We start from the raw sequence: 12273 nt of genomic DNA on the forward strand, positions 1-12273 counted from the left end.
GGCCTCTGTCACACTGTCTTCTGAGCAGGTGCCTCCTGGCACCAGGGGCCGGAGCTGCGGAGCGGCTGGGGCTAGCCACCTGCGTACGGCCACAGATGTCCCCTCCTCTGTAAGGTCCTGGTTTCACTCACCATCTCGCAGCCTGGTCCCCGTGCCCGTGAGCAGAGGGCTGTCCTGGGTGATCCGCAGCACGCATTTACCTGGCTCCCGTGATAGAGAACTGGATGCCGGCCTCAGTGCTCGGGAGCCCCCTTCCCCTCGGGGGGCAGGACCCAAGCTGGGGGGGGGGTGGCTGTCGGACAAGGTGCCCTGTGACTGGGCGAAGTCGTGAGGCAGGCGCAGTAGGAGGTGGACGGTGACTGGTCGTGGAGGAGGACGGTTACGGCAGGTGCACTTAGTGAAAGTCACCGGATGTCCCGCAGCCCCTCCCCCCCCCCCACGAGAGCCGGTGACCTGCCCCTTGAGGGAGGAGGCGCTGACCTGGCCCTCCCACGCTGCGGGGGGCGGGGGAGCAGGTGCTTTCTCCCAAGGTGGACGTCATGCGGGTGACAAACCGCGGAAAGTGGGACTGTGACTGCTGTAGCTCAAACACAGAGGCTGTCATACTCCCATCGGGTTTTATACTTTTTTCCGTGTATTTTCATCCTACTTGATGTGTGCCTGGGACAAAGCTGCACGTCAGTCCTCGCTGGTGCAGCCTCTGGCGGGCTCTCCGCGGTGGGACGTTGGCAGTGCTGTCCGTGGTGGTAACGGGAGAGGCAGGTGCACAGGAGGGACGCCCAGGGCTCTGTCCTCCACATGCCTCCTGTCCGGTCGGGCCGCATCCCCAACGCTCACAGGAGTCTGCGGTTTGGGGACGGCACCAGCGTGGGCCCAGGACGCCCTGTGGCCAAGTGGGCGTCCGCACCCTCGTCCTCGGGCGGTGGGAAAGGGCACCTCGGCACCCGGGGGCAGCTCACCCGCATTGGGAGTTGTGAACTTGGGGGCCCTTGGCTGGGGGAAGGTGTGCATCCTTGGCTGCGGGGGCAGGAGGGGAAGATCGCTGCCTGCAGGGTCTGACCATGGAGTCCAGAGCGGATTTGGGTCCCTGTCGCCTTCTCTTCTCCATCTACCTGGACGTATCGGGAGGAGATGGGGGCAGGGGCCCCGAGGGGCCGTGCTGGGCCAGGCTCGGCTCAGCCTTGGGTCGTGCGCTGGGCCCGCCTCCCCACCTCGTCCCACCTTGTCTAACGTCGTCGTAACCCGCCAGGGGACCTCCGTGCGTGCTGAAGCGTGGGCAGGAGAGAACTCGGCCCTCACCCCCACCCGGGCCAAGTGGACGCCCCCTACTCGGGCGCTGGGCGTGTGCTGTTTTCTCACCGGGAAGCACTTTGAGCCAAGCACAGAGTCGCAGATTTGGGGACCTGGGTCCCGGGACGCCTGACCAGGGGCCCGGGTGGAGTGGCACCTGCTACGGTGATCAGGCTGCAGACTCCATCGGCATCCTTAGAACACGGTGCCTGGGTGCCCACGTCCGCGTTGGAATCTTGCCCCACAGCCGGCACTGTCTGCCCGGGGCAGGCGGTGCCCCCACACCACAGTGTCCAGCGGCCGAGATCAGGCCCCCACGGTGCCGGCCGCTCTGCTCCTGGCCTGGGTCTCGGGCTCCAGTCCCTGGCAGGTGGCCCTCCAGGTGCTGGGAGCAGCATGAGGACAGCCGTGTGAGGCCCCCTCCAGGCCAGCAAGCCCCTCCTGAACCAAAGGGCCCCTGCTTCCCCCGGGGGGTGCTTCCAACTGTGCGGTGTCCCCCGGGCCTCCTGGCGGCCGGTCACCGTCATCGGTGTGGCCACACCTGGTCAGGCTGGGCCCTGCAGGACTGACTCCCGCAGCAGGAGGAGTCATTGGGCCAGTGGGTTACAAGGTGTCGGACCGTAAGTCTCGATGAAAGAGATATACGTGTAACGGCGCAGTGATCCCGAGGTAGGCTCTGGCACGGCTCGCCTTCAGGATGCTCTCGCGGTCCTTCAGGGACCAGGCTCGGGGGCTGGGTGGTGGCGGCCCTCCACTGGGACCGTGCTGGGGACCTGGAGGGGCTGCTGTCCAGCCTGGTCTGACTCCGGGCACACGTGAGACTTGACAGCCCAGGACACGGGGGCTCTGGCTCAGGGGGCCTCTGCCCGCGCTGGCCAGGGCCCCGGACACCCAGGAGGCCCCCAGGGGCCAAGCGCAAGATGTGTCCCACTGGTGCTTCCTCGCACGTCCCTGCCCTGAGTGCCAGGGCCCCCGGTCACGGTCCACCGGCGCGTGACGAATGTCCGTGGGCTGTTTCTGTAAAATCCGGGCAGAATGCTCACCTTGTGGGTGAGCATTGGGGTCCAGTCCAGCCCAGAGCTGGCACCTCAGGTGACCATGGCAGTGAGTGGGACCCACAGTGGGCTCTTAACCTCTGGGTTCCGGTAGGTGTCCCCAGCCCCTTCCCCTGGGGCCACGTGCAGCCGCCTGGCAGGGCTCCAGCCCTCGGCCAGTGCAGCAGAGAGGCCCGGAGTTGAGCTTAGCCGTGGCCCCCGGTGCCGGAGCTGGGACACCGTTTCCAGGCACAGTCCTGGCCTCCTCGGTGCTGGCACGCCCTCCGAGGCCCTGCTCTGAAGGACCCACGGGGGCTCCTGACGTTCTGGACACGAGAGAGCTTTGGTGGCAAGAGGAAACCCGTCCCTGGTCCTCTTGTGGGTTCCTCCCTGACTGTTGCTGTCCTGGGCCCTGGGAGCCTCCGATCCCTGGTGGGGTCCCTGCACATCGGTCCTTGGCGGGGGGACAGTCAGGCCTGGCTCGGCCACCAGCAGGTGTTTATGCCCAGCCGGAGGTCAGAGCTGGCCCGAGCGGGCAGTGAGGCCCGCCAGCGCCCTCGTCCCCTGCACACCTGGTGGGACAAGCGACTTGGGCTCACTTACAACCGGGGCTGGTTTACCTCAGTAAGCCCTGCAGTGGGGGCCGCTCCCAAGGCCCCCTTTCCCGGGGCTCAGAGCCCACCGGCCAGGGCAGGCCGGGCAGGATGGCTCCCACCTTCTTCTCTGTCCCTGCCCTGCGAGTCTCAAGGTGTCTGAACCCACAGGCGGGGGCAAGTCTCCTTGAACTTCATTCCACATGTATCCACCTGCTCTGAGCAGGATGTGCGGCCCCGTCGGCGGGGGCGGGCCCCCCTGCTGCCCTCAGAGCCTCAGGAGCCAGGGTGTTGGGAGGGGCCGGAAGGGCCTGGGGAGGGTGTAGGCCTGGGGGCCCCAGGAGCTGGGTGGACTGAGATAGACACCGAATCTGGGCTGGCCGTGCGCTTGCTGGCTCGGCACTTACTGCCTATGGGAGGGCAGTGGGGTCCCGACCACAAACTAGAACCCTGAGTGGAACAGAGTGACCTCGGAGCTCTGAAGTGCACCTGCCCGGAGCTGGCTGCTAGAGGGGACCCAGATGGGCCACAGACGGTATCTGAGCTCCAAATGGCCGGTGTGGCCCACCGCGGGCGGGGCCAGCCGGCTGCCTGCCCTCTGACCCCTGCCCCGAGCGTGGGCACAGCTTGGATGAGATGCTGTGGGTTCCCGCCAGGCTGGGTGGGACTCAGCTCCCCCCGGCAGGTGCGGATGGACGGGCCCGATAAGCTTGTTGAGCGATAGCTTCGGTGCGTCCGCGGTGGGTTCCGGGGGCTCAGCGGCAGATGGCCGTGCCTGAGTCCTGGCGGGCAGTGGGTCCGTACCCACATGTTCGGGTTGCGGCCTGAATTCCGTGGCTGACCCCCAAAACAGGCAGGGCCGAGTGGAGGGCCGGCTGCCGCCCAGGCTGGGCTGATTGTTCTCCGCGACACTGAGCGTCCTCGCCATGTGCGGTGGCCACTCCTTTGACACCTGATCTCCGTACTCAGCCGTGTGAGCTGCTGGCGGGATCCAGCGTGTGGGGTACGAGCGGCATCGGGAGTTTCAGGACACTGTCCCCGCTTGCCGCAAAGCACCTCGCGTCTCTCTGCGCCTCTGTTTGGGGCCCGTCTGCCGACGCGCTGGGACCCTGTGCCCCTGGACCCGCCCCTTCCGGCCCCTTGTGAGACCTGCTGTTTGCAGGTGTCGACACAGGGTGCCGGGGCCCAGGTCTGGGTCCGTGCACGGCGAGGTGGAGCCCCAGGCGACGGGGGCTGGCCAGGGTTGACGTGTCTGTGGGTCAGCCCGAATTGGGGGATGGAAAGTAAGATGGGGAACCTGGAAGAGGGGCGGCCAGGGCAGCCGAGGGAAGGGGGTGGACGCACGGAGAGGCACCGGTCTGGGCGCTGCAGGGGAACCCCGAGTCTGGTCAGCTGGTGATAAGTTAATGAGCCGGGGGCACCCCTCTCCGGAAGACAGCCAGCCATGAAGGGTACGCACCCCCAGATCGTTGCAAGCCGGGCATTTCTGGGTTCTCAGAAGGGGAGCTTTGTTTCCTTCTTTTTGTAGGTCGGATGGGGTCCCCAAGAGCTGCACTCGGGTCTTCACCTCCTGTGAGTGTGGCCTCGTCGGGCAGTGGGGTCTCTGCAGCTGTGCTCACGTTACGATGAGGTCATGCGAGCGGGCTTCCGTCTAGGGGGCAGGTGACTCGTGAGAGCAGAGGCACGGAGCGCTGCCTGGTGAGGAAGGAGGCGGAGGCCGGCCCGATGCGGCTGCCACCAGGACCCGCCACCCCCGGACGCCGGGAGAGGCAGGAAGGACCGTCCCCGGCAGCCCTCGGGGGCCCCCTGCCCACACCCGCGTGTCAGACGTGCAGCCTGCACATAGGGGCCAGTGACAGGCTGCGGTTTGGGCCTCCCTCCCGTCTCCGGTTCCTTCCCAAGGCGGCCCCGGAAGCTGACCCGCCATCAGAGGCACCTGCCGTGGGCTGCGTGTCCGCCTGGGGGGCCCTGGCAGTCTCGTCATCTGCCGGCACCACCGGTGCCCGGGGCGTGGGCCGCAGCTGTGGCACGTGGGGCGACCGTGCCAGCCTGACCGCCGCTGATTGCTGGGCCGTCGGGGTGACGGGCGCTTTGGGTCGCAGAGACCCCGTCGGCCCCCTCGCTGTGGCCCCGAGTCCCGATGTGCCCGGCAGCGTCTCTCGTGGCCCCGGTGCTCGTGCTGGAACACGGGCCGGTTAACGCCTTAGGTGAGGAGTCGCGTGGCTGGCTGGCGCCTCGCTTCGCAACTGGGACTCACGGTGTCCAGGAGGGTGGGATCGGTCCCCAGGAGACGGGCCTCTGCCGCCCACAGAGGGAGCCAGACGCGTCCGGAGTCAGGCCGGGCAGCAGTGAGGGGCCGCCCCGGGCCCACCTGCAGAGCTGAAAATGGCTGCAAACCACCGGGCCCCACGGGGCTGTAAGTCCCAGCATCTTGGGGGCCGGCCCAGACGCGTGGCTCCCGGAAGCGCGTCTTTGTGGCTTTGACCACTGCTGTCGCGAGGAGAGCCTTCTCTCCATCCCCCAGTCTTCCCTCTAACACACTTGTTTACCTACTCATTTCCACTTTTGCCCTGTGCTCCTCGCGGTGCGGGATGCGTCGTCTCATTAGCAAATGGAAGCCGAAGCGTGCGGCTGAAGCCTTCCAGGAACACGGGGCTGGGGCGCTGCCCTCGGGTCGGGTTTTGCTCCATGGGGGAGGGGTCCTGGTGGCGGGGGAAGGAGGTGCCCGGGAAGCCCCACCGCCCTGGTCCTTCACCCCGCACCCGTGCGACTCCCCCAGGAAACCTCGTGTGCCGTCCGACAGGCTCTGGGTAGCGGGCCTGGGGTCACTGCACACAGCCCTCTGAGTCCGCGGCTGGCGCGTCTGGTGCCTCCCGGTTCTCACGCACACACGGCACCCCCAGGGCTCGAGGGTGTGCTTCCTGCTTTGCAGGAAACCCGGCTCGGGGTTTGGCTGGGGACCTACAGGTGACAAAAAGGCAGGAGCGATGTTGTGCAGTGAGCTGCCTGGAGGGCCCGGGGGACTGCCTGGAGGAGGGGCCCCAGGTGACAGCAGGCACGTGGACAGTGAAGGACAGCAGGGCTGAGAAGCACCACCCGGGATCCCCCTGCTTTCCCCTGCAGGGTGGGAGCCACCCCCACCCCACCTGCCCCACCGGCCCGTCTCCTGGCGGTCGCTTCTTCGCGGTTCCCTTATCCTGTGATCCAGCATGCGGGCCCCGTCCCCACGCTGTCCCGTCTCCCAGCCGGGCCCCGTGTGACATGTATCTGTAGGAGCTGGTCCTCCTGGCTCCCAGGGCGCTGTGCGGTCTGCTTTGCTCACAGCATGGTTGCGGGGCCCAGAGACACCAACGGCATTCAGTAGGTGCTTACTATTTGCTGAGGGACCGGGAGAGCGAGAACGTGAGTGCGCAGAGCCTCTGGTGGTTTTCCAGAGTGGACACGCGGGTGGAGGCTGCGGCTGGGTGGCCGGGGTGGAGGGGCAGCGGGGGCCCAGCCCAGGGACGCACCGGTGCTGCACCGGCCGAGCTGGGGACGGCCTCCGGTCGGCACGGGGCGAGGTGGCCGGTCTCTGGCTGGATGGCCCTCCGTGCGGAGCTGACACCGTCACGGCGAACATTCTCGGGGGGCCGGGGGGGGCCGTGCCAGGTTTCACAGAAGTGACAGCCTGCAGAAGGCAGGTTCCCCTCTGCTGGGACGTTGGCGGCATGGGCACCCTTTCCGTGACTCAGGGACCACAGGGGAGGAGGAAGCCACCTCAACTTGTCGTCGCCTTCGAAGGAAACCTGTCCCTTCTCTGGACACTGCTGGCCCAGGGGTGGACCAAGGACAGCCCCATTCCCTGGGGTGGCCAGTATTTAGGGATCAGGACAGTGTCCACGTGGGAAAGCAGGAGTGAGGGGTGCATCCAGGTAACTTGTGTGTACCTGTGTGTGCGTGCCTGCACGGGACACGTGTGCATCGTATGAGTGCCGTCTGTGTACCTGGGTGGGCGTCGATGGGTCACACGTGTGCTGTGTGGGCATCTCCCCGTACCCGCCCGTGTGGCTCCTGGCCTTGGCACCTTCACACCTGAGTCCGGCTCGCGTGAACCCGTGTGAGGTGCGTTCCGTGCCCACCTTCCGGGCGTGTGCGGGCGTGTCTGTGTCTGTGCGTGCACCTGACTGCGTCCTTGTGCAGCGTGCCTGCTCTCAGCCCCGTGCTGACGGGGGGAGGCTCCCCTGCGATGTGGCGGGTGCGCAGCCGTTAACACAGCTGGGAGTGCGTCTTGGCCGGCGGAGACCCAGGGGCCGGCGTGGGCTCGGATCTCTGTGCTCTGGGCGGTCCGGCTGCTTCCATCAGAGGCCCGACGGCGAGGCTCGGCCCCTTCATCTCCGGCGTGACGGATGGGGCCACAGTTAATTTCCTGTCTGCCCAGGCAGGGCCTCGAGCGTCCGCGTGCAGAGGCAGAGGCGGCTGGGCTGACCCGGCGCCAGCCCCATACGGCGTGTTTCTGACGGCGTCCTTTCACGAGTTTGAGACGGGCGCTCTCGGCGGGCAGCCTGCCTCCCGCGGCCGCCGGGGCCCCTCCGCGGGTGGGAGGGCTGGGACGCTCGGCCCCCCGCCTCGGCCGCTCAGCCCACGCCCGTGCCTCTCTTGCAGGTCAGCTGGCCGCCGGCACCTGTGAGATTGTGACCCTGGACCGCGACAGCAGCCAGCCCAGGAGGACGATCGCCCGGCAGACGGCTCGCTGTGCCTGCAGAAAGGGGCAGATCGCGGGCACCACGAGAGCCCGGCCCGCCTGCGTGGACGGTAAGAGCCCTCGGTCGCGACCCCTTCAAAGGCCCGGGCAGCTGGGGTCCAGCGGACACAGCCCGGCCCCCACCACCGGGAACGCCTGTGGAGGCCGCCGGCTGTCTGGGCCTGGCCTCAGGGAGGACGGTCCTGATGGGGCGCTCGGTGCCCGGACGGTGTTGGTGTCTCTGCGTGTGTGGAGTTTGGGGTGCTGTGGGGGGCAGGGAGTCACGGGCCCAGGCGGGGACCGTGGCCCCTCAGTGTTGCTGCGGGCGGAGGGGGTGCAGGCCGACAGCCCTGGACGCCGTTATATCCCTCACATGTGGTTTCTGGGGGAGGCCACCCGCTCAGTGACCCGCGTCAGGACCCCATCCCCCTCGGGCTCCGAGAGCGGGGAGATTGTGAGGCCTCTCCACGGCCAGCGGGCTGTCCGGCCTCTGAGATGTGCCACATTAACATCCTCGCGGGACGAGGGCCCAGGCACCTTGTGTGAGGCAGTACCTTCGGGGATGGTCTTTGAAACAGAATCGCAAATACTCTTAGAAGGAGAGGGGAGCCCTTGCAATGCCCGTCACCCTGGTAGACGGGCCTCTGTGTGAGGTCTGGGGTGAGACCCAGCATCCGCGGGCAGGAGAGCATCGGGGCCGGGCCGGGCTGGAGCCCCGTGACCAGAGCAGGCGGCCTAGGGGGTGCACCTGTGGCCAGGCCAATGGCGGCCTCGTGTGTCGGAGCTGCTTGGGGTGGGGGGACCCCATGCAGGGTGTTCTGGGGGGGCTGCAGGAGGTGTGGTCACAGCCTGACAAGGTGGTGGGGTCCCAGGGCTCAGCCGTGCCCTTCCTTCCCCGACAGCCTCTGCACGGGGCTCTGGGCACCTCCTCCCCGGTTCGGATCAGCGGCTTCTGTGTGGGAGCCCACTTCCTGCCCAACCAGGATACTGCAGTAATGACCATCCCCACTGCCCTCGGTGCTCGGGATAGTCACCTGAGGAAGGATGGCCGTGGGAGCCTGGGGCTGGGACCCCTGGAGCAGTTGGAGCACCTGAGCTCAAAAGTTCACTGGCAGGGGGTTGGGCCCTCGGGAGTAGGGATGTTAGCATCCCCAGGGGTGGGCTTTTGGATGGGCCGGTGGCCCCAGGGGGGTTCCCGGAGCCACAAGGCACCAGGAAGGGGTCAGCAGAGCCATGAGACCACCTTGGGGGATGGAGACTGACCAGGTGGGGACCTCTGCCCCTGGTGTCACCGGTGAGCCTATCCCCGGCCTGTCTGGGGCGTGGTGAGGCAGTGAGTCAGCTCGGGAGCTGCAGGCCCAGCCCACCCACGCCTGGTCCCCCTTTGGGGCTGAGCGGGCTGCTTGGGCCTGGCCCGGGGGGCCCACGGTACGAGGTCCCTAGAGGCCCAGTGGGGCTCCCAGCTGACCCTACCCCAGGGCCCATTTGACTGTCTCTGGCCCCCGTGGCCACGTGCCGCCACCCCTGAGGGGCTCCTTGGGAACGCGGGGGGCACTTTGGAGAAGGTGGCAGAGGGGCTGACCCTGCCCGTGGGGGGCTGGAGGCAAGTGGGGGCATCTCGAGGACCTGGTGCTCAGAGGGGTCGTGGTGGGAGCCGGGTTTGTTTTTAAGAACCGTCGTCTGCCATCGGTGCGCGTCCCATAAAAGGCGTGTAATTGAGTGAGCCGGGGGGTACCTGCCCCCTGGGGGTGGCAGTGTCCGTTCTGGAACTCGGTGCAGCCCAGCTCAGGTGCTCGGTGAATTCGGGCCGGGGTGGCCTCCCTGACTCCTAGGGAGCTGCATTTGTACCCTAGCAACCCCCCCCCCCCCCGCCCCCGGCTCCCGAAACCGGATCAGACTCCCAGTGACACACACCTTCTTGCTGACGCTCATCGATCCTTCCCAGGGACGGGCGTGGGGCGCGGGGCAAGGGGCATGGGGCGCGGGACGAGGGTCCCCCTCCTCGCCAGCCCCGCGAGCCTGCAGGGAGAGTTGGGGTCCGAAGTGCTTCCTAATCGAATCCGGGTATGCTCATCTGAAACCACGTTCTCTCCCCTCTCCCGCACGCCTTCCCGCGCCTCAGGGGCCGTGTCCCAGCGACCCGAATTAAAACCTGGCTGCTTCCAGGGGAGGACAGACAAATTCGTTGGCGTTCTGGTTCTGCACAGTGGGCATTTTCTCCGCTGCCGTCTAATTTAATTTTTGCTTTTCTATTTCCCTGCTCTGGGTGCATAATAAGTTTCCTCACGTGTGCGTTGTGGCTGCTGCAGAGAAACCTTGAGCCTCCTCTGTGGGTGGGATCCGGCACGAGCAGGGTCAGTGGGGTCGTCTGTGCTGTCCCTGCTGTGTGGTCGGCAGGGAGCCTGAAGTCCTGGAGCACCCCCGCGTCTGTCCACCTGTTCATTCATTCACGCTCTCGTACGTTCAGATACGGGGTGTGCTCTTGAGTGATTGACGCTTAAGATACTTAATACGTAGAACATACAGTGCTGTGGGGCTGGGGTCCAGACTGTGGGGCAGGGGCTGCGGGACCTCAGGGCACAGCTGTCCCTTCGTGTCCGGGACCTTGGCAAAGTTACTTCCACAAGGGGGCATTTGAGTAGGGTACTGAGGGATGAAGAGGAGCTCGCCAGGGAAGCTTTTCTTCCTGAAAGGAGGGTGCTTGTGGCAGGAGGGGCGACTCCTGGCCATGTCTGCAGGTGCACGTTCTCACGCACAAATACAGGGGATGCGGCTCACCTCGGGGGCCGCCCCTGGTCGTGGATGCCACGGCTGCGGCTCTGGGAAGCCACGCGATCCCCTGTGCCCCTCAGTGGACACGTGCGGGCCGGGTGCCTCTGCAGGGCTGCCGTGAGGACCGCGGTCCTTCCCATTGAGGCAAGGTCTTGCTTTGTAAGTGGAGGCCCTGCCTCCCCTCAGCTGACTTCTCCAGAAACGCTTTGGAAAGGAATCGAAGTAAAGAAAGCAGGTGATGCCGGGGCCGGGTGCAGGCGGTCGGAGCAGAGAGGGCTGTTTCTAAAGCAGCCCTGCCCGCAGCCGGGGGGGCAGAAGGAAAGGGGCCCCTGGGCGTCTGGGGGAGGAGGCAGGCCAGTGTCTGTTGTGAGGCCCGGGGCCCGCCGGTGGAGGAGGAGGGTGACCTGGGCTGTCGGGATGTCTGGAGAGGCTTTGGGGAGTCACGGCTGCCTTCAGCGCATGGTCGGCCGGGCTCTCCCGGGGCCCTGGGGGTGACCCTGGTGGTGACACAGTTCACCTGTGGCACCCGCTGGGAGCCTACCTGCCTTCCAGGTGACCTGGCCCTTCACTCCCGAGCAGGGAATGCACCACGTCATGTGCCTGCACGTGAAGTTCGGAACTTGTAACATGCTCTCCTGTCCATGGGAGCCTGGGACACCGGAAGCCCCAGGTACGGAGTGGAGACGTCTGGTCTGCGATTCCCTGTGCCCTCACTGTCGGGCGCCGGTGGGCTGGGCCCCCGCCTTCATCCACAGACTGGACATCGGCAGGCTCTGCATGCGAGATACGGCATGCAAACGGCCTTCCTAAGCTGCTACCTGCTCCACCCAACTTAGGGAACCACCGCCCCTCCCCCTTTACACTGTGCCCAGCAGCAGGTGGTACCCGGGTCCCGGACGCGGCCTTGAGGGCCTCCGCCGAGGAAGCACAGAGCAGGGACAGGCATCTGGGTGCGTTTGCTTGCGGACGGCTGCTGAGGTTCCGGATGAGGACGGGGTCCTCCGTCGGAGAGGAGGTGAAGGTCCAGGAATGAAGCCTCCCGTATTCTGTCCGCTGGTCGTTGACAAGCGTTTCCAGACCATTCGGCGGGGAAAGCGTCGTCTTCTCAACACGTGGCGCCGTGACCCCTGGAAGCCGCGTGCACGGCCGTGGAGCGGGACCCGCCGTGTACAGAAGTTAACGTGACCCAGATCAGAGGCTGAACCCGTGGACGACTTACAAGAAGATGGGGGTGAACCTTCGCGATCTAGATTTGGCAAAGGATTCTTAGATCTGACACCAGAGGCACGAGCAAAAAGAGAAAAGAGAAGAGAAAGTAAACGCGACTTCACCAAAACTCTGGTGCTTCCGAGGACACGGTCGAGGAAGTGAAAAGACAGTCCACCAAGTGGGAGCAAATATTTGCAAATAACGATCACGGACTTGTCTGCAGAACACACAAAGAACTCCTACGACTAGAGGAGGAAAAGACGAACAGCCCAGTTGAGAAAGCGGCAGAGGGTTTGAACAGGTGTATTTTCAAAGAAGGTATTTGTGCAAATAGCCGGGGAACACGTGGAAAGATGCTCGGTGCTCAGTCACCAGGAAGAGGCACACGGGGGCCGTGTGGGAGCTCCACGGAGTCGGACCGTCACGTGTGTTGGCGAGGATGTGGACGGTCAGAGCCCCCCACGTGGCTGCGGGCGCGCAGGTGTGGCTGCCTCGGGAGCTGGTCTGGCTCAACGTGGCGCTGTCTTAGGAGGCATGGCTCCACCCCCAGCGGAGTCCTGGGCGTGGGCCGAGGGGAAGTGAGAACACGCGTCCACGCACACACGCACACGCGTGTTCACGAGGGCGGACAAAGAGCGGGAACGACCCACGGGTC

At 66.1% G+C, this 12273-nt stretch overlaps 1 protein-coding gene across 2 annotated transcripts in view; it reads left to right on the forward strand.

Moving 5' to 3' along the window:
* Positions 1 to 12273, forward strand: part of TAFA5 (TAFA chemokine like family member 5) — a 188769-nt gene that overhangs the window by 107698 nt on the left and 68798 nt on the right. For both annotated transcript variants that reach the window (XM_053199537.1, XM_027070413.2), the window contains exon 2: positions 7559 to 7708. In XM_053199537.1, coding sequence (XP_053055512.1) covers positions 7559 to 7708 — 150 coding nt within the window. The remainder of the gene's footprint in view (positions 1 to 7558; positions 7709 to 12273) is intronic.

This window comes from Acinonyx jubatus, chromosome B4, assembly GCF_027475565.1.
Source record: "Acinonyx jubatus isolate Ajub_Pintada_27869175 chromosome B4, VMU_Ajub_asm_v1.0, whole genome shotgun sequence".
NCBI classification, from domain to species: Eukaryota; Metazoa; Chordata; class Mammalia; order Carnivora; family Felidae; genus Acinonyx; species Acinonyx jubatus.